This window comes from Eublepharis macularius, chromosome 17 (genome assembly GCF_028583425.1).
Source record: "Eublepharis macularius isolate TG4126 chromosome 17, MPM_Emac_v1.0, whole genome shotgun sequence".
NCBI lineage: Eukaryota > Metazoa > Chordata > Lepidosauria > Squamata > Eublepharidae > Eublepharis > Eublepharis macularius.
In genome coordinates this window covers 21,781,161-21,806,815 of record NC_072806.1, presented here as the reverse complement: position 1 = coordinate 21,806,815, position 25,655 = coordinate 21,781,161, and the positions used below count along the sequence as shown (strand labels likewise).

General features: G+C 43.0%; 2 protein-coding genes across 3 annotated transcripts in view; one reads left to right on the top strand and one right to left on the bottom strand.

Moving 5' to 3' along the window:
- The window catches only part of LOC129344422 (NADPH--cytochrome P450 reductase), a 68,429-nt gene extending 53,078 nt beyond the window's left edge, over positions 1 to 15,351 (bottom strand). The window contains exon 1 of one of the 2 annotated variants that reach the window (XM_055001036.1): positions 15,080 to 15,351. The gene's annotated coding sequence lies outside the window, so the exon portion shown is untranslated. Of the gene's footprint in view, positions 1 to 11,475; positions 11,548 to 15,079 lie in introns of those variants that run through there. The other variant, XM_055001037.1, reaches the window with a different exon arrangement.
- LOC129344909 (transmembrane protease serine 11B-like) overlaps positions 6,447 to 25,655 on the top strand; it is a 79,560-nt gene continuing 60,351 nt past the window's right edge. The window contains exons 1-2 of the mRNA XM_055001824.1: positions 6,447 to 6,495; positions 7,962 to 8,104. Coding sequence (XP_054857799.1) covers positions 6,447 to 6,495; positions 7,962 to 8,104 — 192 coding nt within the window. The remainder of the gene's footprint in view (positions 6,496 to 7,961; positions 8,105 to 25,655) is intronic.

Here is a 25,655-nt window from a genome sequence, read left to right as displayed (position 1 = left end):
CCCTCCTCACACTTAGTTTCTTCTTGTGCAGATCTATTCCACTCCAAACAATCAGAAAAATATTGTTTCTATTCACTGAACTTCTTGAAACTTAGCACTGGAGGGGTTGATTCTGTCTCCATAGGTTTGTAGAACAATAGGATTAAGGCCTTTTTCTCAACTCTGTTCATGTTATAACATTTTTGCTGTGAAGAAGAGGCATGTGATCTCTGCTGAGCTGACACAAATTCAGTTTTGAGAACTGCAAAACCAAGCATCTGTGATAATATCTTGTAGGCAGAGAAACTGCCCAATAATCTTACAAAAACCTCTGGAAGAGCATGACATTGTGAATGGATTAATGGAATTTATTTACCAAAAAAATTAAACATATACAGCCTTATTCTACATAATTAAAAACTAATCTTTATTTCATGATGGAATAACCTTTGGATGGTAATATATTTTCCTCAAAAAGCATTTTATTTTAAAAAATCCGATTTAAATCAAAAAAATCCGATTTAAATCAAAATATCCACCCTGCCCGTGGCTCAGAGTGGTAAGCTGCAGTACTGCAGCCCAAGCTCTGCTCACGACCGGAGTTCGATCCCGGCTTCAGGTAGCCGGCTCAAGGTTGACTCAGCCTCCCATCCTTCCGAGGTCGGTAAAATGAGTACCCAGTTTCCTGGGGATAAAGTGTAGATGACTGGGGAAGGCAATGGCAAACCACCACGTAAAAAGTCTGCCAAGAAAACGTCGTGGTGCGACGTCCCCCCATGGGTCAGTATGACTCGGCGCTTGCACCTTTACCTACTATAACATAAGCTTTACTGTAGCATAAGCTTTCAAGAACCACAGTTCTCTTCGTCTGATGCATCTGACGAAGAGAACTGTGGTTCTCAAAAGCTTATGCTACAGTAAAGTTGGTTAGTCTTAAAGGTGCTACGGGACTCTTTTCTATTTTGCTACTACAGACTAACACGGCTAACTCCTCTGGATCTACAACAAGAACCAGCGGCAGCATAAAACAGAGTGGATGCTGGCTCTATTCAGACAGCACATACAAACCAGGGAACAGGAGATGTTATAGGAGTACCACCACCCATTTCCTGGTTTGTAATGGTGCATAGCACTTTGCAGGGCAAGAACTGTCCCTGCTTCCAAGGGTCTCGACTGTCAGAAATGGGTGACTGTAATGTCACAGCGGCCTGCGGCAGCATAATCCCCCATTTCCTGGTGAGAGGGCTGCTGCTGGAGGAGGAAACAAGTGATCCGTGTTTGCAAAGGAGATCAGCATTCTACCATCTTCCACCCTACTCTGGCATCTCTTCATACCATGAAACAGATTTGATTTAAATCTAATCGATTTAAATCATAATTTAAATTACGATTTAAATCACTAGTCAGTATCATGGCTTTCTACATAAAGACTCCTCACATTTAGCTTCTTGTGCAGGTCTATTTTACTCCCAACGATCTTCTATTCATTGAATTTTTTGAAACTTAGCACTTAAGGGTTGGTTCTGTGTACAAAGATTTGCAAAGGAACAATGGGATTAAGGTCTTTTTCTCAACTGTGTACATTTTATAACCTTTTTGATGTGAAGAAGGGATGCGTGATCTCTGCAGACATAAATTCACAGTTTTGAGAACTCTAAAACCAAGCATCTGTGATAATAAATTCTAGATAGAAAAACTGCCCAATAATCTTACAGAAACCTCTGGAAGAGCATGACGTTGTGAATGGATTAATGGAATTCGTTTACCAAAAAATTTAAACATTGAGTATACAGCCTCATGCAACATAATTAAAAACTAATCCTTATTTCATGATGATAACCTTTAGACTATAATGCATCTTAAATAGAAAACTATAATGCATCTTAAATAGAAAACTATAATGCATCTTAAATAGAAAACTATCTTTAGATAGGTTTTTCCTCAAAAAAACATTTTATTCAAAAATCCGATTTAAATTTTAAAAATCCATTTAAAAAAAAAACCATTGATATTTATCCACCCTGAGAAGCAGGCCTAATAGGCTGCTAAGATATCCCGCACAGGTAGAGTGGAAAACTTTCCAGTCTCTAATCCCCCCCCCCCCCCGCCTCGGAAAATTTGCCTGTTTCTAAAGGTGTTTGGTTTCAGGAAAGGAAGTAACAATTAACGGGCGTCAATGTCAACACAATATTAGGCAAAGTGGGCAGATTGAAAATGGCAATTAATGCTTTTCGGGTAATTATCCCTGGGACTTGCATAAGGCAGTACTCGTATGTCTTACTAAACCAGGAATAGGAGAGAGAAAAGCTCAAATCCATATAATAACATAATTTAAAATATTTTCAAGTTACACGTTCACCCGATAGGCCGTGCAGGTCAAATCAAAACCAAAGTTGAAGTTCTTATTGAAGCATTTCTTCTCACAGGGTAGAAGGGAAGAGATATGGTAATCACCACCAACCTGATATCCAGCAAAGCAAAAGATACTGCAACTGATAAAACTAAGAAGCCGCAGTGATCTCTATGGGGAAAAAGTTAAATTCTGTTGAAATAGGTGAGTGGACAGTTCACTGGGCGTGTAAAAATTAAGAGTGTAAACAGGCTACGTTTAAGTGGGGAAAGCCACAGTAAAGAATGTAACTGAAACATGGACAATATTGATTTAACATTTTTACAAGTATTATGCAAATAAAAATTATTTCTAAGTAAAGTATTGAATTTGGGTTTTTTATTTAATTAAAAAATATTAATGCAAAACAGAAAAAAATTGTAAAAGCAAACAGGAGAGGAAAAAAAAGTAAACAGTGCTGGCTACAAACAGCATTTATTGGCAAATCTATGTACAGGTACCTACAATTTGTTTGAATGTCACATTTAAGCCAAACTTGATTTGTGGCAGTTTTTCCTCATCAAACATTTCAGTTCAAGCATTTGTCGCTACTGGGACATAAAATTAACATGGAATCGTTTTTTAAAATGGTGTTTACTAAACACAAGTCAAATGTGCTAAGCCAGATGACACTCTATTAAGGGCATCAAAGATTTTTCTAGAACATTTTCGGATTCACGTTTTTTCTGGAAAACCCACATTGTTGCAGACTCCTCTGCGGCAGCCTCTCGTTTCTTCAGAGAGCTGCTGAAAGACTGGAGCAGCCATTCTTTCACTTAGTCTTCCTAAAGAACTCTACTCAGAATCCCACCCAGGTCTATTCAATGGGGTTTACTCCCAGGAAAAAGTTTCAGGTGGGAAGCCATGCCGGGCTGCAGTAGAAGGGCAAGATTCGGGTCCTTAAAGACCAACAAGATTTGCAGGGTATAAGCATTCCAGAGTCAAGCTCTCTTTGTCAGATAGGCAGCTCCCTTCGTCCAGATATCTGATGAAGGGAACTTGACTTTCTCAGTCAGACATTTATTATTACAGCAAAAGCCAGTAAAACAAAACAAATCTGCGATAAAAAAGTAAGTTATTACATCAGGGCATAACAATAAGATCAGGGAATTAGTGATGGAAGAAATGATGAAAAAAAAGAATGAAGATTAAAGAGTTAAGAAAAAATGCAAAAGCAATTATACCACATTTTCAGCTAAAAAGAATCTGGTTTGACTTTCTAAAGCTTATACCCTGGAAATCTTGTTGGTCTTTTAGGTGCTACGGGACTCAAATCTTGCTCTCCCAGGAAAAGGTATTCTTAGGACTGCACTATAACTCTCTTTAGCCCTTCCTCTCCCTAATAGAAACACAGAGTGTTTCTCCATACATGCGTGCGGATGCAATGGAGAACGATGAAGCATGGTGACATGCTGGAGGGGGGTGGGCATCAAAGGACACTTTATGTTGATTCTGTCTCATGGATCCAATAATCAAACACACACAGAAAGTAAAGAAAGAGCTGCTCTTTGCACCTCTCCAGGAAACTTCCAACTAAAAGCTTGCATGAAAGCTTACTAGACGTAAGTGGTATGACTGTTAGGTAACCCTAAGGCAGGCGTTTATGCATTTCTAACAGCAGAGAAGGGAGAAGCTCTTTCAAAACCAGGGTCTCAAGAGGATCTATTACACTCCAACTGTCCTAGGTGTGGAACAGAACCTGCTCAGTTTTTTCTAGATCACCAATCACGCCTCTGATTTAACAAAAGCTGAACAAAGGCCTCTATTAAGAAATGACTGCAAATATACTCTTAGGGGCTACTTTTCATAGACTTAGATCCCGTGGCAAATTTCCACCAACAGAAAGGGGAAGGAGATTTCTGCTGATTCTTCTCCTACGACTCCTTCCTCATGTCATTCTGGGAAGGGGGGGGGGTCCCTTGTTCCAACGAAACAGCAGTTCAAGGATTATTTGGGGCTACTGTGGAATGAGGGTAGGCAAGGAAATCCCATTTTGCTGATGGAGATGCCTTCTGTTAGCAGAAATTTACCGTGGGATCCAAGCCGCAATGCTCCTAGTTGATCCTCACCTTCAGAATTTTTTTCCTAAATATGGAAGGGGGGAGAGATTCCCTCAGCTGCTTGTCATGATGGACAGGAAGGCTTTATGAGAGCCCCTCGTCACTCGGGGGCTGTTTCCCTTTCCCACTTTAACCTTCAAATCTCTCTTGATCAATTCACATTGACAAGTCAGTATCTGAAATGAATGCAGGGTTGGTTATTACTATAGGAGAAACAGACCAGGTGAGCAAACATGTGGGGCACCATTAAAGGTGGTCTTGCCAATAATGCAAATACACTAACCAGCCCATGAAAATTTACAGTAGCCAGCCCAGCCACCTATACCAACCCAAGTCACTGGGGCCACGTCAAAAAGCCTGGACATAAAAATAAGAAGCTTGTTTCCATTTATACACTCCAAAAGAGAATTTCTGGTTGCCCCAATACAATTTCTGCATGGCACATCTAAGTTATCCGTTGCAGCTGTACATTATGGTGAAATGAAGACTATACAGCCATTTTTGCCAAAACGTATACCACAAAGGGGGGCAACATGCAGCCCAGACTAGCTACAACAGATATCTGTTATAGTACGGTCTAGCAATATACACATGGTGCAATACTGATGACTGCATGTTTTTATCTTACTACCACCAAGAGGTGGACACGCTAGAAAATAATGCCAAATCCAGATCAACACCTCACACGCAATGTACCCAGGGCTCTGCCAAATAGTTGTTCACGAAAATTTGGGGGAATGCATAATGCTTTCCGCCAAAGAGCTCCTTTTACATATTCTCCCTGCTCTGCTGTTCACAGCAGCTGCTTCTCTTCTCTGTCACTGTCCTATCCGTTTTCTCCACCCCCAATGATCCAATCCAAGCAAATCAGGGATCACACAATAAATACATCTCGATAAGGGACTTGAGGGATTTCTCCAGAGTCTGTCCTCTGCTGCAGAGCAGGGGTGTTTATTCCCACCCACCAGTGGTTAGCTAGACCAGTGGTATATGTACCACCGGTGAGATACAGCATTTTCATAACAATTACTAATAATTCACTCTCCATCATTTCTCATGTCCGCTTGCAAGCCTGACATGCCAATTCCTGCCAACGCTTCTTGCCCAAATTATCTAACTGTGACCTCTAGGCATGCTAGTAACAACCTTGGATCGCCTAATCACACTCTTTCCCCTTGCCCACCAGCAGGTTCTATGATGTACCATTTCCTGCCAGGGCTATCTGCCCCAACAATCCGTTGTGCACCTGCTCTTCCACATGCATTTAACAGTATCGAGGGGGAAAATTATACCCAACGGTATTATTACAGTTTTCAACTAACAGAAATGTGTTTGTGTTTTAAATCTGTAGCAATAAAATTAACTCTCCCAGCAATCCCATTGCATTTTTTAAAACCTCCGTCTTACCGAGAAAGGATAAATACAACAACAGAACGCAATTCCCAGAAAAGAGCAGGCTTTTTGTTTCTGTCATGGATAGCTCAGATCTTGTCAGATCTCAGAAGCTAAGCAGGGCCAGCCTTAGTTAGTAATTGGACGGGAGACCTCCAACAAAGACCAGGGTTGCAGAGGCAGGCAATAGCAAACCACCTCTTTTAGTCTCTAGCCATGAAAACCTCACCAGGGGTCCCCATAAGTTAATTATGACTTGAGGGCAGGATTTCAACCCAGGTTTTTTGATAGAACGATTGATGAGAAGTAGAGCTAGACAATGGTATGTCCCAAATAAAAAGGTGATGGATAATATAATAAAAACAGTGTGCTTATATACCGCCTTTCCGGACAGATCAGTGCCTCACTCAAAACAGTGAACAAAGCCAGTGTTGCTATTATCCTCACAATACAGCTAGGGAGCTGGAGCTGAGAAGAGTGGCTTACCCAAGGCCACCTGAGAGCTCGTGGCAGTAATGGGATTCGAACCAGCAGAGTGCTGACTCGCAACCAAACTACATAACCACCATGCTACAGCAGCTCTCTACTATATGCGCTTCAATTCAAAAGTTATGTGTGGTACCACAATGGTCCCCAGGCTGTGCGAGTACGTGAAGATTGCATTCAGAGATTGTGGTAAGCTTTGGTTTGCTCAAACTCCGAACAGCGGCCGCATCCAAATGCTGCTGGTCCAAACAACCAGGGTCACTGGCTGGTTCCAGACCGAGACTGTGGTTTGTTGCAATGGGCGACTTCAACAAACTGTGGTTTGTGAGCAGCATCACCCATCACAAGAGAGGCGGCAGTCTAAGGAGGTGGTAAAGATGCAAGAAGCAGATAAGCAGGCATCAGCCACTTGCATTTGGTAGTCTAACCAGTTCCTTGCGCAAACACCAGCTTATCAAAAGACCTGAACGCAACCTAAGAGAAGATTTTGCTACTGCTCACAACAAGCTGTGCAGCCATTCCCACACCAATACATACAAGATCACTGTTCCTCGCTCAGTAAAAATCCCACGGTTACAACCTTGCTTGGAGGTAGGAGTCCTCATTTGAATCATAGTGAACGGCAGGGATAGAGTTAGTCTCTTTCGCTTCAATTACCACGATCGTATCCAACAGGGTGGATACGAGTACAAGCCTGAGCAGAGGAGTCAACAAATATTGGCTTAGTTAGTCAGCCGCTGTTTCTGCACTCCAGCAGCCAATCCTCTTGTGCCCACCCACTCCTAACTCTTCTAAACATACACAGATGTCTTGCAGGAGAGGCAGAGTTTTCTCCCTTCTGTGCTTCAGTGCAGAGCCAAAAGGAAACAACAGCAAACGCGTTCTCTGGCTGCTTCTTAGGTTTTTCAAACTGCACTGTAAGAGAGAGAAATCCGGAGATGGGACATGGCAACTGTCCCTGGGAAACAGATTTGCAGAACCTAAGTGTCGTATGAAGAGCCCCGTGGCTCAGAGTGGTAAGCTGCAGTACTGCAGCCCAAGCTCTGCTCACGACCTGAGTTCGATCCTGGCAGAAGCCGGGTTCAGGTAGCCGGCTCAAGGTTGACTCAGCCTTCCATCCTTCCGAGGTCGGTAAATGAGTACCCAGTTTCCTGGGAGTAAAGTGTAGATGACTGGGGTAGGCAATGGCAAACCACCCCGTAACAAAAAGTCTGCCAATCAAATGTCATGATATGATGTCCCCCATCAGTCAGTAATGACTCGGTGCTTGCACAAGTGTCGTATGAACACACGAAGACACCTTATATTGAATCAGACCACCAGTCCATTACTGTCAGTACTGTCTGCTCCAACTAGCAGCATCTCTCTAGGGTTTCACATCCCCTAGAATCTGATCTTTTTAAATCGGAGATGTCAGGGTCAGCACCTGGGACCTTCTGTATACAAAGCACAGGCTCTAGCAGTGAGCCACAGCCCTTCTCCCCTGATTTATGGTTACATGAAACTGCCTTATACTGAATCAGACCATTTGTCCATCACTGTCAGTACTGTCTACTCAGAAGGGCAGATGTTCTCCAGGGTCTCAGGCAGAAGTCTTTTTACTACCTCATCTTTTAAAACGGAGACTGACCCTGGGACCTTCTGCCACTCGCCAGTGCGTCTCCAGGGAGTGACCGCTGTGCCTGTCGAGCAGAACAGAAGTCAGCTAATGCTACCTCCTGGTGTCCATCGGTCAAGTAGGAGCGGGATCACCAAGAGACACGTCCCCAAGCCCCATGTCATCGAGAAGGACCTGACGGTCAGCTCAAAAAGCCACCAAAAGGTCAAGGAACATCTATACAGCCACGGTCCTCTCCACAAGCACTTGACTCACAAACTGGCACGAACATTATTCAACACGGGCCACGGAAAAAGACGTTTCTTCCAGGATGCCAGACCTGCACAACCAATGTCCATCCTTCAACTTTGTTCAGAAAAAGGAGACTTGATACACCATCTATCGATTCAATAAGCAAAGAGGGTTCAGCTGAGGGAAAGCAATTGGCCCCAGGACACCTAGCAGAGGGCTGAGAGAAGATTTGAACTCAGGTCTCTTCGACCATAGCCTGACACGCTAACCATTCTATTATACAGGCTTTCAGTATCCTAGAATCTTCCGTGTTCATTGGGCTCAAGGTGACTTTTATGACGTTCCGCCTCTTTTAATCACCTCCTCATACAAGCAACACCCTGCCTCTTACAAAATGTTGCCTCAGTTTCCCACTCTCTTCTGTACTGCCATCTTCAAGGAGTCACTGCCTTGATCTTCAACTCCAGATCTCTATCCTTCAAGAGCAAAGCACATACATACTTGGAGTTCATACCCAGCCCCAAATCTATTCCGAGGGAACCCATGCCGCTAGTAACAATTCCCTTTTCTCCCCCTTGAATTCCTAACAACCCCAGTTCTATTACCCACAAAAGAAACTGAGTTAATCCTGGCCTGTGTGTAAGGCATGTGGGTGTAAAGTGTTGTCAAGTCGCAGCCGAATTATGGCAACCCCGAAGGGTTTTCAAGGCAAACACAGATGATCTGCCATTGCTTGCCTCTGCACAGCGGTCCTGGATTTCCTTGGTGGTCTCCCATCCAAGTACTAATCGAGGCCGACCCTGCTTAGCTGCCAAGATCTGGTGAGACTTCTCCAAAAGGAAGTGTTTAGTCCCAGGGACCAGCAAAACCCATACTCCAAGAAGACCCCAAGTTGCCTTATGTCCTACCAGTTGCTTTAAGTATGTCCTCCTATGTACTACCTGTTGCTTCAAGTATGATCCTACTGGGTAGTTCTATGTTATCAAATGTCAGTCCTAGAATTGCTTATGCTCTGTTTCAGCATTTCTTCAACTCTGTATCGGAGTTTTGCTAATGTTATGTCTTTATAAACTTGTATTTATTTACCCTATGGCATCATTTATGAACATGTCCTTGATACTGGTTGTACTAATCTCACACTGTGTAATCCGCCTTAAGTCTCAGTGAGAAAGGCGGACTATAAAGTAAAAAAATAATCCTAAAGGGATTGCTCAAGTTCTTCTTAAATTATCAGAATGATTCTCAAGAGCCCCAGAAACCCCAACCAGCTATATTCTAAGACTACTATCGAGCAAAGGGGAGGCCAATTTAAATCAAAATGACTTCACTCTGTGATTTAGAGAGTGGTTTAAAAATTACCAAGGGCGGGGGGGGGGGGGAAGAACCCAATTTAAATAATAGGTGAAATTTCCTGTTTTCAAATTCATACAGCTTAATGGAGTAAGTTAGTGGGATATTAATTGGAGGGTAGGCCCAGGGCCAGGGAGGCACAAATTCCAATCGTCACCCAGTCTTTATGTTCACTAGGAACAGACCAGTTGTTCTGCGTCGTAAGAGCATCAGAAGAATGCTGTTGAATCAGAGGAACATTCAACCTAGCCCAGCTCTCACAGCAGCCAGCCAGATATCCAGAAGGCCCACAGCAAAGGTCAAAGTTTCTCCCTTGCTCTTGCTCCATAGCACGTGGCACTCAGAGGTACACTGTGACCGAACATGGAGGACCCTTCAGCTATTATGGTTAATTGCTGTGGATGGAACTTCTCGCGCAGCCTAACCTACCTCACAGAGCTGTTGTGAGGACCAAAGAGGGGAAAGAGTTTTCCCAAGTTCCTGTCTTGAGTTGCTTAGAACGGTGGGATCAAAATGAGATCACAAACAGAAAGCAAACACCCAGCCAATAGTTAAGAGATCCATTAAGAGAACATGAAGAACACAAAATTGTTCATATGAGATTCTCACAGATGTATAGGATGAGGGCCTCCTCTAGGTCCTAGGAGCTGAACACTTTGCTAGGGCTACAGTCTACTAGGAAGCCGCAGCCTCAATGTGTGACTTATAGTGCCACCCTAATCACACCTTCCTGGGAATAAGCCCGACTGAAGAGACTTAAGTAGGATTCTCATTAGACCTGCTTAGGATCACTCTCTTAGGGAATCATTTATAATGCTTGACGGAAGATTTGAATTTGACAGATTATCACAACTCAGTCTGCGGGGTTTTTTTAAGCACTGGTTTTTAACCTGCTGGAAGCAGAGGAACCAATTCTGTGAAGTGCTTTTAAAAAAGAAAATAAGCCCGGTGTCTAAAACGTACTTCTTTCCTTACTCCAAGGGAACCCAGGAGACCGGCCTTTCCCCTTCTATATCACAGATACCCAGGAACCCTGGTTCTACTTACCCCATCAGTCCAAGCCGACCTCCTTAGCTGTCTGAAATCCCTAAACACCATTCAGCCAATTGAAATGTTGTGCAACTCCAGGTGCCCCAGCTTACTTCCTTTGCTATTTCAAAGGGGCTCCAAAGGCTGGCTTTCCCCGCTTTTCAAAGAGGATAATCTAACAGAACCCAGGAGCCTTCCATTCCCTGCTTCCAAGAACTCAAAAGTCAGAGCACTTTTTTTCTTCTTGGCATTTATTACAATTAATAAAAACTCTAAAATGCTACATAACTTAATAGCACAAAAGGACACATCAAAGATAACACAAAAATAGTCATAAACTTAGGTTTAATAGAGAAAAAAATTATCCATGATTGTTCACCAACAGCCCACGAAACCTCACAGCGGCTAAAAAATACTTCCCTTCCTATGTTAAACAGAACCCAGGAGTCTGACTTCCCTCCTCCCTTCCAATGCAGGAGGAACCTAGGAGTCCATTCTGCCCATTCCTTTTCACACAAAACTGATTGCGGTTTTTTGCATACACGAATCTCTACTTAGTACAAGTACACTTTGATGCATCTGATGAAGTGAGTTCCGACCCACTACACCTTCTGCTGGAATAAACTGCATTACTCTTTAGAGCGTCACTGGGCTCCAGTTTATTAGGGACACATGAGTTCTGGCTTCCCTGGATCAGGAGCTTGGCTTCTTTTCTTTTTCCACGCCGAAGGAACTCCATTCCAGTCCTCCCTCTATAATCCTAGAAGGGACCCAGGCGTCCGAGCTCCACTCCAGCCCTCCCCCCTTTATAACCCTGGAAGGAATCCAGGCGTCCGAGCTGCTTAGCCAGTGCCTTCTCCCCCTTCCAAGAAGCCCGGCCTCGACCCCTCCCCTTCCAATGCAGGAATGAACCCAGGCATCCGAGTCCCCCCTCTTCTTACCGGGCACTTGCCTCCCCTCCAAAGCGTCGCTGGCAAAGTGGAACCGGCAGCGGCAACAGCCGGGCCTCACGAAAGGAAAAAGAGGAGCGGGAGGGGAGGGGTGGAGCCTACCACTGAGCGACAAGTAGGGGGAGAGGCTAGCCGTCCCCACCCCCTCTCTGCCTACCCGCCTTCCTCCTCGTGCTGATGTGTTCCCAGGACAACGCAAGGTCCATTCTGGCTCTTCCGTTTCTGACACGTTGAACGCTTTCTGCGCTACTCTCGTTTTTCCCTCCCCCCCCCATCGACGCATAATGGTACATCCCGACCGGCGTCTACCCGCAGGGACGGGCGTTCAGAGCTGGCGCATGCGCAGAAAAAAGATACAGTGACAGGCCCAGAAGACTGGCAGGGAAACCCCAAGAGGTCCCTTAGTCCTAGGGTTGTCGTTGTCAACCTCCAGGTGATGGCTGGAGATCTCCTGGAATTACAACAGGCTGTCAGGCCACAGTTTCCCTGAAGGAAATGGCTGCCTTGGAAGGTGGACCTTGTGGCATTGTGCCCCGCTGAGGCAACTCTTTGGGTTGCCAACCTCCAGGTGAGGCCTGGCAATTTCCCAGAATTACAACTGATCTCCAGGCCACAGAGATCAGTTCCTCTGGAGAAAATGGATGCTTTGGACATTGGACTCTGTGGCGTCACATCTCTATTGAGGTCCCTCCACTGGCCAAACCTTGCCCTCTCTAGACTGCACCATGAAATCTCCAGGAATGTATTTATTTAGAACATTTATTAGCCACTTTTCTACCTTGCAGAAACTCAAAAGCGTTTTACTATAAATAAAGCAACTAAAAACCAAGTTTAAAAGCGCTGTTTAAGACTTCCAATAAAAATAAACACAATGTAAATTAAAAGCAGAACTAAATAAGCTGCCTAGTGCCTACTGAAGATCGGCAGTGAGGAGGCCGGGTGCACCTCCCTGGCGATGGTGTTCCAGAATCGGGGGGCTGCCACCTAAAATGCTCTCTAGTGTACCCACCAGGTGAGTGTCTTTAGATGAGGGGACAGTTGGGAGGGCCTTTTCCTGTGGTCTTAATTCTGGGGCAGGAATATACTGGAGGAATCCAGGGTGGCATGTGCTACTTTTCAAATGGCATTCTCTATCTCTCCCTCTCTAGATGGAAGAAAATCCTTGAAATCTTCTCCCCCTCCCCCATCCTCAAGTGCCTTCATTTCTGCTCTTCCCTGTTTCCGAAGGTGTCATCCTTGAGCTCTCAGGCTGCCCCCACCTCCTCGAACCTCAGATTACCTCACATAGTTGGTCACATGAAAAGGTTTTTAACCTTCAGTGTAAATCATTGCAATCTCCAGGCATTACATCTAAAGCTACTTCTGTGATAACAGCTATTATTAGAGCTGATGTAATTCCTGAGATTAGGTAAAGAGTCATATCGCTAATAAGACTCAGATTCTGCAAATCTATCACAGATTAGTGACCAGTTCTGTGTACTTTCTCCTACTAGCAATCAAGTGTCTTGATACAGTAAGAGCCACCTGATTGGCACCTACCTGGATTCTTGTTGAATCGGCATGAAAATATGTAAATGATGAAAAATCCTGTGTATCTAATCAATTCTATAGGTTTAACAGAAAGAAATATCAACATTCCATGTCCTCTGCAATAGTGTAATATTCCATTTTATCTAGAAAATTGGTTGAACAAGATGGCCAGATATAACCAGCAGCTTTGAGCAGCTGAATCCTGAATTACTATATAGTTCCAGCATGAAAAGGATGCTTAAAATGTTATCCAGACAATATTGGTGGTGGCATGAGTATCTGATTTGGTGCAGCCTGTTGCCTCTTTGGAGTGCAGAGGTGTTCTGATATCATTGAGCCAGTTATGAAATTAGAAAGCTCAGATGTAAAGAACTGGAAGCCAGTTCCAGCTTCAAACTGGAGTAAGTGGAGTTACAGCAGCAAAGAAGAAATAGAAAAGAGCAGTAGCAAAAGACACTTGTGTTAAAATCAGGATTTGCTATGTGGAAGCTGGAATGGAATCCTAGATGGGACTTCTGTGCACACTTTCTTGGGAGTAGATTCCTCTGAACTAGGTGTGATTTATTTCTGAGTAAACTTGCATAGAATTGGGCTATAAGGCTATTATCCCAACTATATCTAGTTAAAGGTCAATTCCGCTTAAGTCAATGGAATCTGCTTCTGCATATACATGGTTAGGATCATGCTGTATGCTACAATGGTTAACTTGCATACATGGAAAGAAGACCTAGTGAAATCGATGTGACTTAAAATGTAGTAACGTTTAGGAGCGGGACCTTGTGGCACGTCAAAGACTAGAACAAGTCAAAACATCTATGCGCCCAGTACATCAGGGATATAAACAGTGTACGACTTTATTTTGCCCAGTGTTCAATACTGTTCTGCACATTTGTTTTACTTAGTGGGATGCGAAGTTATTTTGTCCTGTCTACACCACTGTCTTGCATATGATGTACATATGCATATCATAATTATGTTGTTATTCCTTGTGATTAATAATATTCACACACTATTCAGGACTTTTCTTACTTTCTTCCTTTGTTTTCTCTGGTACTGAGTACCTTTTGCCCTGGGTCCTAAAAAGAGTTACACTGCCGTCAATGGGGTTCAAAGTTGCCAATTGGGTTGGGAAATTCCTTGAGATTTGGGGATAGGGCCCAGGAAGGACAGAATTTGACGACGGGAGGGAGCTTAGCAGAGATGCAATGCCATAGAATCTATGCTTTGAAGCTGCCATTTTCTCCAAGGGAACTGATCTCTGTAGTCTGGAGACCAGTTGTAATTCCAGAAGTCCAGCCACCAACTGGAGATTGGCAACCCTAATAGAATTAGGAAGGTATAACGGTTTAGAACTGTACTGTCTACGTGCCATATGTACTGGAGGCACTTCCTTAGACTCATTAAGTGTGTCCTCAATTGGTACATATATACAGATGGACATAAAAAGAAAGAAACATAAAAAATGTAAACACTAGAGCCAAGTGCTCAGAGCTCAGTAGTTCTCGTGGCCCCTTCTTACATGCCCAGAGTAATGCTGATCGCCACTTTGGGGTCATGAAGCAATTTTCCCCAGGCCAGTTTGGCTAGGGATCCTGATGGTGTTTTTTTTTGGGGGGGGGGGTAGTTGTGAATTCCCTGCACTGTGCAGGGGGTTGGACTAGATGACTCTGGAGGTACCTTCCAACCCTATGATTCTATGTGGCTCACCTCATGACATTTCTATGCAAATTTCAGATGCATACAAGTTGACCACAGGGCCCATTCCCAATTTCAGAGATGCATGAAAACACACCCTTGCTAGTTTTACTAAATCTGACATCTGTAACAAATGAGAGAATCTTAGTGTCCGTTAAGCCCTAAAGCAAAAGACCTCAATTTGCTGATTACCATCCATAGGGATTGAAAACTTGGTCTCAAGCATAATCAAGATGAAAGCAATCAAACTTGCTGATAATTTTCTATAACCGTTTAGGCTGGCTCCCCGGCACCCTCTCTCTCACACACACAGCACCATACTCCAGGAGTGGGAAGATAATATTGCAAGGTCAAAGAAAAGGCCACTAACCTTCTTCTGATACAAAAACTCTTTTCACAAGTTGTAGAAAATTCTTGCACAATCCAGCTGATGTCACTCAATTGCCCAAGGTTGTAAAGTCCACAGCAGCAGTGGGGGGGGGGGGATTACACCAGACCAAGTTGGCTCCTAAATATTTCTTTCCGTTCTCTGCTAACCACAAGTCTATGAAAATTTGCTTCTTGACACACAGGTAACTTCTCTCAAGCTTCCTATTTATCCCTGGATCTAAAGCTGCAGGGATCAACCTGTGGCAAAGTCAGCTGTGAAAAGGGGTGGAGAGAAGAGGGAGGCGGGTTTTGTGGGCTGCCACCCTTGGCTTTCTCCCAAGGGGAAGGGCCTCTGAAATGAGAAATGTGATAACGCTCCCATATTTCCCAGAAACCACCGCTGGAACAAAGAGTACTCCCTTTGCTGTACATGCTCAAGGGAGACCTTTGGTTGGCACGCTGCCTTGAAAAGAGAAAATCTAACTTTCCCTGTAGCTAAGAAAAACAGATTACACAATTCAGTTTAAAATAATGCTTCAGCAGCATAACAGGCACTGTTCAAAGGCTGCCAAGCAAAAGCTTCTTTAATGTTTTAATGCACTGAAAAGCATAAAGCATACAGATAGCTCTGTAAAAGCATTACATGATATTTACTAGTTTGTACAGAACTTTTGGGCCTGGCCTGAATGGCTCAGACTAGCCAGCTCTCAGAAACTAAGCAGGGTTGGCCCTGGTTATTATCTGGATAGCAGACTACCAAGAAAGTCCAGGGTCACTACACAGACAATGGCAAACCGTCTCTGAATGTCTCTTCCTCCGAAAACCCTACAGGTTTGCCATGAGTGGGCTGTGACTTAATGGCACTTTCCACCACCAAAGACCTTTTGAGGGTTCAAAGTGTTTCATCATGTATTACAGGGTTGTAACCTTTACAACGCCTCTGTAAGGTTTAGCAGTGTTAACATTCCCCTATTGCTACTAGGGGCTGAGGGCCAACTTGCACATTACAAAGTCCATGTGGACTTTTGAAAGACATGTTCTGACCATTCCTAGGTATACACACACTATAATCCCGATCAGAATCAGGCCTGCTCATGGTTAGAACTTAAGCTCCTTCCAGTGATGTATTGTTGAAGGCTTTCACGGCCGGAGAACGATGGTTGTTGTGGGTTTTCCGGGCTGTATTGCCGTGGTCTTGGCATTGTAGTTCCTGACGTTTCGCCAGCAGCTGTGGCTGGCATCTTCAGAGGTGTAGCACCAAAAGACAGAGATCTCTCAGTGTGCACTGAGAGATCTCTGTCTTTTGGTGCTACACCTCTGAAGATGCCAGCCACAGCTGCTGGCGAAACGTCAGGAACTACAATGCCAAGACCACGGCAATACAGCCCGGAAAACCCACAACAACCATCCTTCCAGTGAACTCCCAGAAACATCGGATTGAAAGTTAGGGTGGATTTTGTCCCTGAGGCCACCTAAAGAGGTTGTAGCAGAAGTGAAATTTGACTCAGCCGCATCCTGAGAGAGAGCTTACAGCTTAAAGCTGCCCTCAGCTGAAGCCATGTTTGATCATTGCCTTGAGCTATTTTTTACACAATAACCTTTTACGATTATATATATTTTTACACATATTCTTTGACAACAGTAAAGACCGGCAGCCAACATAAACTGGGTTGGGCCTGCCATGAGGTAGGGTAGGGCAAAGGTCTGCCTCAAGATGTGAACTTAGGATGCAATTTAGGGGGGAAATTGTGGCATTAGGCAGCCATGTCCATCATTCATTCATTCATTCATTCATTCATTCATTCATTCATTCATTCATTCATTCATTCATAGTCTGCTTTTCTCACTGAGATTCAAGGCAGGTTACAGAGCGTGATACATGTTTCCCTTGAATAATTGCTCTTGGGTGGAGTTGTATTGAGCAAAATGGCTCCACTCCAGAATGTTCTATAATTATTAGATTTCTTCCACCACCCTTCCTTGAAGGAGCTCGAGAGAGCGTATATAGTGAAACCTCTGCATTTTTGTTCAGTCTTCTGTGGTGGGTTAGGCTGAGAGTAGGAGCCTCTCTACACAATACTTTTGACACGTGCTTCACGTGTTGGGAGATGCAGTATTAGCCAGGAAGCATTTTTTTAAAAGAGCCAGCAGGGATTGTTCCAGAGTGGATGGATCCTCTCACAGCCCTACACAGAGCCTTTGCCCCTGCCAAGGCTCGGTTAATTCAAAGTTTTAAGCAGCAAGGGTGGCAGGGTAAAAGCTCCAGAAGGGGAGACAGTCCAGCAAGCCAGAGGCGACTGAGGGCTGTGAGAGAATCCGTGCCCTCCGGAGTGATCTCTGCCAGCTTGGTCTTTTAAAACTATGCTTCTTGGCTAACCTTGTGTCTCCCGGCACTTGATGAACACGTGCCCAGGTGTCTCATGTAAAGAGACTCTAAGTGACTGGCCTTTGGTCACCTAGTGAGAGAGATTTGAATCCATTTCTCGACAGTCCAAGTCCGACCCTGGTTCTTAACAGTGACGATCTATAAATATTGGGAGACATTTGGGATTTTAGGAAGCTCCTTCTCCCCACTTGCAATGGCTTCTGATAGCCTGAAGAGGAGACTTGTTTGAAACTGCTCACCTCATTTTGATAGGGCTGGAAACCCCCAGAACACTGAAGGTGGGATAGAGAGTCAGCTTAAAAGCATCCTGCAATGTCACAATGTCAATTGCGCCTGCTTAACAATTTTTTACCATAGAGTTCTGGGTGAACTGTAGAGCATCCTGCAACATGATGACTTCACTTCCAGTCACATAGCCAGAAGTGATGTCGTGGCACTATGGGACACCATTTCAGCCCTTATGGTATTCCCATGCTGCCTTATCGAGTGAGACGGGACAGGAGGGCAACCTGGCCTGACACTACATCTTGATGATGAAATCCTAGATCCTCAATTTCTCTGCCAGATTCATAAAATGTGGTACACAGCAAATAGAAATAAAATATAATGTTAAAAGAACTGCCTGCTGTCCAGGGCTTTCAGTGGGTTGCCCTTGGAGAAAATGGTCACATGGCTGGTGGCCCCGCCCCCTGATCTCCAGACAGAGGGGAGTTTAGGTTGCCCCCAACTCCATGTGACCATTTTCAAGAGGTTCCAGAACTCAGTTCCCCCGCGTTCCAGCTGAAAAAAAGCCCTGCTGCTGTCCCTTTGGCATAGCATCTCATTGAATGTATGCTTGAAATCTGTATTGTACAGATATATCATAAATATATTGAGGTAAATAAAGTTGATCTGTCTGAAGTTATGTTTTAATGTCCTGGCACTTTTTCCACCTGTAGTTTGGGGGGCATTCAATAATAACAATAATAACAGGGTGTGCATATTGGGTGGGCAGTAGTGTATTAAAGATTAAGAACCACTGCTTTAATCATCCTCAGTCTTTATTGCATTAGCAAAAAGCCATAGCAACAATACAAGAGAAAATTAAATGTCCATCAAGAGAAAATTTAAAAATAAAATAATCTTTCTGGACATTGTACAGAAAGATAAAATACAGAATCACCCTTTCAATATCTGATAATAAAAAAGCACCTAAAGGCTAATCTCAGCATCACATTCTAGGATTAGTCCACAGTGCTGACAATTAATACACATCAGTGTCATATCTTTGCATCCTGGCATGTCACTGCCTAACCTAATCGATGATAAAGATAAATTAAGACAGTATCTGTTGGAGATCTCAAAAGCTAAACATGACTATTGTCTTGCACATGAGGGGACCAGTGGACTGGAAAAAACTGAGTATTAATAGATATTAAAAACTGTATGGGGTTTCCCAGGGTTTTTTTCAGGGGGAACGCAGGGGAACGGAGTTCCGGAACCTCTTGAAAATGGTCACATGGCTGGTGGCCCCGCCCCCTGATCTCCAGACAGAGGGGAGTTGAGATTGCCCTCCGCGCTACCAAGTGGCGCAGAGGGCAATCTAAACTCCCCTCTGTCTGGAGATCAGGGGGCAGGGCCACCAGCCATGTGACCATTTTCTCTGAGGGCAACCCACTGAGTTCCACCACCTCTTTTCCCAGAAAAAAAGCCCTGGGGTTTTCCCAATTTTACCAATTATATGTATTTGAGGTTTTTAAAAATTATTCTCTTTTTAACTTTCCCTGGATACTTTTCAAGTAGAAGGACAATGTAAGAAGCATGAGGGCTCCCTCTATCATATGTGGTGGTCATGTGAGGTAGCTAGGCAGTACTGGGGGGAAATAATAAGAGAAATGAGTGAAATTTTACAGTTTCAAATAAATAAGAACCCAGAACTCCTGCTACTAAACTTGGGAATGGAGGGAATTCCAGCCCATCATAGGACGTTAATATTTTATATGACAGCAGCAGCTAGACTTTTGTATGCGCAAAAATGGAAAGTACGAGAAGTGCCAACTATTGAAGATTGGATCTACAAATTGCTGTACATGGCCGAAATGGACAAGATGACAAGAAAACTGAGAAATCTGGACTCAGGGCAGTTTAACACAGACTGGGAGAAGCTGAAACAATATTTGGAGAAGAAATGGGAGGTGGGAGGAAAACTGTGGCAGTTTGAGAACTACTGAAGTATAATAAAATGTAGAGGGGGGTGACTTTACCGGGGGAGGAAGAGATAAATGTGAATTTATAAGCAGTTAGATTAACAGATTGATATATATAGGTTAATAGATAGAACATTGATAGAAAATAATTAATGATAAGGTTTAAATATAAGGATTGAGTAACCAACAGTATTTTCTTTCTTTGATAAGATCTATATAATGCACCAAACTGAATATACAGAAGAGTCAAATTGATTGACTATGCGATGAGCTATATAGAATTACCACAAAAAGATAGAATGAGTAATATATAGAAAATAAGTCAAATTGTTTGATTTAAATGTAAGATTTTTATGGTTTATGATATATAGGTTTATGATATATAGAAATATTTAAAAATGGAAAATGGGATAAATTGTTTATCCAAGATGGAAACAAAGACTTACAGTTTGGGTATATAACAAGAAAAGTAGTTAAGGATGTACTGCTTAATATAATGGAGAATGTATATCTGTTTTAGATAGAGGAAATTAATAGAAGTAAGGGAAAAGGGACAAAGGGTGGGAAAGCTGTTGGAAGTCAACAAAAGGGGGGGAAAGGGAGGGGGTTAGAAATGAAAAATTTGGGAAAAACTGAATGTAAATGTAAAAACAACGGATTCTAACCCAATAAAATTTTTTTTCAAGTAGAAGGACAAGATATAAATCTTATGAATAAATAAAATTACTACTCTCCATGGCAAACTCAGCTATCAAACATCAGCTGTCAAATACCAAAGTCAAATATCAGATGTGTGTATGTTTATGTGTGTTGTGCCATCAAGTTGCTTCCAACTTATGGTGACCCTATGAATGAATGCCCTCCCAAACATCCTATCATTAACAGCCTTGCTCAGGTCTTGCAAATTGAAGGCTGTGGCTTCCTTTATTGAGTCAAGCCATCTCTTTTCCTATTGCCTTCCACATGTCCTAGCATTGTTGCTTTCCAATGAATCTTGTCTTCTCATGATGTGACCAAGGTACAATAGCCTCAGTTTAGATATTTTTGTTTCTAGGAGAATTCAGGCTTGATTAAATCTAGAACCCACATATTTGTCTTTTGGGCTGTCCATGGTATCTGTAAAACTCCTCCACCACCACATTTCAAAAGAATCAATCTTCTTCCAGTCAGCTTTCATCATCGTCCAACTTTCACATCCATACCTAGTAATGGGAAATAACATAGTATGAATTATCTTGATGTTATCTTGATTTTGGTTGCCACCGACTTATTTGATCAATACAGCTGATCAAATAATGATGAATAGTTGAATCACTGGGGAATGTCTTAAGGAATTTCATCCCCAATATTTTCACTCCTCCTTAATTCCAGGTTAGCTAGGAAAACTGCTAAAACTAACTTGGAGTTGGACGATGTACGCTTTGCCATCGCCTATGGTTTGTATCTTTCCCCCTCTACATTACTGATAAACATTGATAAAACACTGCAATAGAAATAAATCTTGATGTCATTGTTTAACTCACGTGCAGAGGCACCTCTTTGTACTGGCAAGACAACTGACAAAAGAACCTTAGTACAACCTCTGAGCAATTGAATCAAAATAGCTCTTTAATAGTGTTTTATTCAAGTACATGTGCACATTGACAATGTAAAAGGAAGGAAACATACAAATGAACTAAAGGAACTGAAAACTGTGGTAAACTGTGTATGTGCAGAAATCTGTGCAAAAGTCAGAAATAAAAACCAAAACAATGGAGGATTTATAATACATTGGTTCCACTTGGAGGTTGGTATTAATTCATATTTTAATTGTACTATTTATATATTTGTTGATGGAGGGAGGTCAGGTTGAACAGCAAAGAACTCCTACTTTGGAAACAAGCCAAGTAATTTGTTATTCCAAAATCCAGGGAGAAATTTGAAGGGACAGAATTTCAGAAACATCCCTAATAAAAGTGAGTAGAGGCATAACATTTAATTTAAATCATAAGTTGATTTTTATTTATTTATTTATTTTCAATTTATATTCCACCCTCCCCACATTTCTAGCAGGCTCAGGGCGGAGTATTAATTCATACTTAAACGTACCATTTATATATTTGTTGATGGTTTTGTGGAATTTCTGTCATGAACCTCATCTTGTCATACAGGTCTTTAGCTTATTTATTTATTTATTTATTCAATTTATATACCGCCCATCCCAGGGGCTCTGGGCGGTGATTTGTTATTAACAGGATGTTTTGCTGGTACGCGTGACAATTGTTCCTTGGTAAATTGTGATGGATTATTATAGCTAAACAAATATTATAATTATCATCGTGAATATAATTTAAAGAGCACTGACAGTGGTTCTCGACATGTGTTATGAGCCCAGGTTCCAGTTTGCGTAACAAGTGGATGTTTCAGCAACTCTAAAGCAGCCCTTCATCTTAATCTTCTGTTTGTACATTAGGCAAGGATTGCCTTTGTCAGACAAAAAAAGGAGAAAATCTACATTTCTATGTCTACCCTTCACCTCACAATGAAAGGAACATCATAAATCTTGAGAAGACAGTTGCAAAACAGATTCAAAGACTGGTGGGGGTGATTTCACATTTCTCATATGTGCTGTTTCAACCTGAAAACCCGCATTTCGGTTTTGTTTCTCCCTCATGGAAATCAAACCGGTGACTATTTTTTAATTTTTTTTAAATTGTGCTGCTTTCTGACACTGATATTTCCCCAACCAATCTATGTATTTTTCAGTTCTATTTGTGCATCAGTAAATCACCTTAATGAGCCCCGCGGTGCAGAGTGGTAAGCTGCAGTACTACAGCCCAAGCTCTGCTCACAACCTGAGTTTGATCCTGGCGGAAGCTGGGTTTAGGTAGCTGGCTCAAGGTTGACTCAGCCTTCCATCCTTCCAAGGTCAGTAAAATGAGTACCCAGTTTCCTGGGGGTAAAGTGTAGATAACTGGGGAAGGCAATGGCAAACCACCCCGTAAAAAGTCTGCCAATAAAATGTCGTGTTGCAACGTCCCCCTATGGGTCAGTAATGACTCAGTGCTTTACCTTTACTTAAATCACCTTTATGCATGATGCATATAGTGTATATATAAATGATGTACATTGTATGCATAAGCACCATGTACCCTGCGGCTAAAAATTGTGTAAATTGAGTACGCAATATAAACAAATCTACAAAACTAACAGTGAAAAGTAGAGAGCCCAAACTACTGACAGTAATATGTAAACAAATAAAAAAAGAAACAAAATATGGAAAATTCACCTGTCTCAATCAGTCTCTCTACACAAGACATCTTACACGGGGATGCTCAATTGAAAGGTCTTACATTTGTTCTCCCATTGTGGATATCCAAGCACTGCTAGGGAGACAGAGTACACTTGAATATAAACCCAAACAGAAAGTAAGTCACTCGAGTGTCCCTGTGTAAGATGTCCTGTGCAGAGAGACTCTATGAGGGACAGGTGTTAGCGGCATTATAGGTACTGGACAATAAGCAGAGCTGCCTTCTTCCCACTCTGATATGGTATTTGAGCTGATCCCAGAACAGAAAAGGATGTGTTTGTGTGTTAAATATTGCATAACCTCTGGTCATTTCAAATTTTCTACAGAATCTATTCCACGCTGACTCAATTGTCAAGAAGTTCCTACGTCATGATTACGCCAGAACTCTTGCGCATTGCAAAAGATTCTGGGGCACGTTCTAAGTTAGTAATTCACAAGAAAGCTGTGATGGTTCCTTGAAAAACAGATATGTTAATTAATGTGGCACCCCAGTGCCCATCCTCTTGTTGTCTGTCGTTAATGAGCCACTGAGGAATATCCAATCGGCTTCCAAGGAATCCAGAATTCCCTAGGATCCATTTTGACAGCCATTGCTTTCACCCATCCTGGAATGTCACATACTTTAGCATTTGCATCACACGGCAGAATAAAATCTTAACACCTTCATAAACTTGGGTGCTGAAACTGCTCCTGGTCTCTCGGGAGAAAGCTCTCAGCGCCACCTCAGCCAAGCATGGCAAGAAGGAAACTGATTCATCACCCAAGCTAGAATCCATTGGCAAGCCATTAATGAAATATCCCAGTGTGGTCAGAGAAGACTTGGAGTTGGAATGTCATTAAAAACAACAATCACCATCACACAGATACAGTTTTGCAACCATTACTGATCAAATATGCATGTAGGCCAGGGCATTAGTCATGCCTGCTTAAATGCACTCCTCCAGAGTGTTAATTAAGCATTATTGAGATGATCAGTTCCATGTAGGAACATCAGTTGGGAGGGACCAAAAGGGGATTGCATCCATCTCTTGGTTCCATCAGCTGGGCTAGAAACCACCCAGTATATCAACCTACACTAGGGATAAGCAGCTGGCAGCTCTTGAGATCAATTCAAAACACAGGGACTTTTTGCTTGGCCTTCACCAGGGCCTTTTTTCAGGGGGAACACGGGGGAACGGAGTTCTGGCACCTCTTGAAAATAGTCGGCAATAGTGCTTGAAAATAATATGATTTCAAAGAATCCCGTGTGTTTCTTCCTCATTTCCCTCTTGAGAGTTCCACCACCCCCAGAAAAAAAACCCTGACCTTCACCATTCCCTTATTATTAATCTCAACCAGGGCCTTTTTTCAGCTGGAACGCGGTGGAACGGAGTTCCGGAACCTCTGGAAAATGGTCACATGGCTGGTGGCCCCGCCCCCTGATTTCCAGACAGAGGGGAGTTTAGATTGCCCTCCGCGCTGCTCGGCGGCGCGGAGGGCAATCTAAACTCCCCTCTGTCTGGAGATCAGGGGGCGAGGCCACCGACCATGTGACCATTTTCGCTGAGGGCAACCCACTGAGTTCCACCACCTCTTTTCCCAGAAAAAAAGCCCTGATCTCAACCACATTGTCTCACCAAATTTCAGGCAAAGGGCTCTTTATTTAGCTCTTCCTCTGTGAGAACAATGATAGAGTCTGACAGAAATTTCCTCAGCTGTTCCTTCTGAGATACAGGCAAAGGGCTCCTTAATGCCCTACTCGTAAGTGACAATCGCAACAGGGGCACAGGCACAGAATTCTTAACCCCTTATATCTATGGCAGGAGTTCCCAACCTTGTTGAGTCTCTGGCCACTTTTGGATTTTGAAAACAAGCACCACAACAAAATGGCTGCCATGTGGGGCACCTCTAGGTTTGCCAGCTCTGGCTTGGGATATTCTGGAGATTTGGGGATCATGCCTGCGGAGGAGGGAATTTGGGAAGGGATTTCGCCTAGATTCTATAGTGGCCGTCGTCACATGGCCATAAATTTAGCGCCATACTAGCGCCATCTCCCACTGAATGCTCACCTTATTCCGGCTCTCTTACAATTTCGCCATTCTCCCCAATTCACGCTTTGTGACTTTTTATGTCGTCTTTATCCACTTACATGTGAATGCCCTGGATCGACTATGAACGCTTTGCAACACCGAAACACTCACTCTCCCCGATCATCTGTCTCACCTAACACTGATTCTCCTGCCCTACACTCCCACAAGCCCCAGCGCAACCCGCAATTAAGCCTCAAAGTAATTTTTTTTTTAAAAAAGTCAGCCTTATAGCGCTGTAGCGCTATTCTGCCATGGGCGGAAAACCTCTGCTACCTATCACGGTTGGCTTTTGGGTTGGCCCAGCACAACATTGATATAATAGAAGAGTGATATAGCACAAATATGTGAAAATAATAATAAAAAAGGGGCGGGATTTTTAGGGCCCCGTTTCCAGAGGCACTTTGACTGATCATCGAATTGTGCTTTTCCCTTTTAATGTGACTGACTGGAAGCGCAAGCAGTCGTCAAAAGATGGGAGAATCCGTTCTAATAATGATAACAGAAGAAACTATTTCTAGTGCTAAACTGATGAAATGAGGGCCCGTGTGACGACGGCCAGTGTGTCATTGCACAAAAAACTTAATTGCACTGTACATACAATCTCATGAAGATTCTTATTGTTTTACTAATGTGTGCCAGGCTAGCCT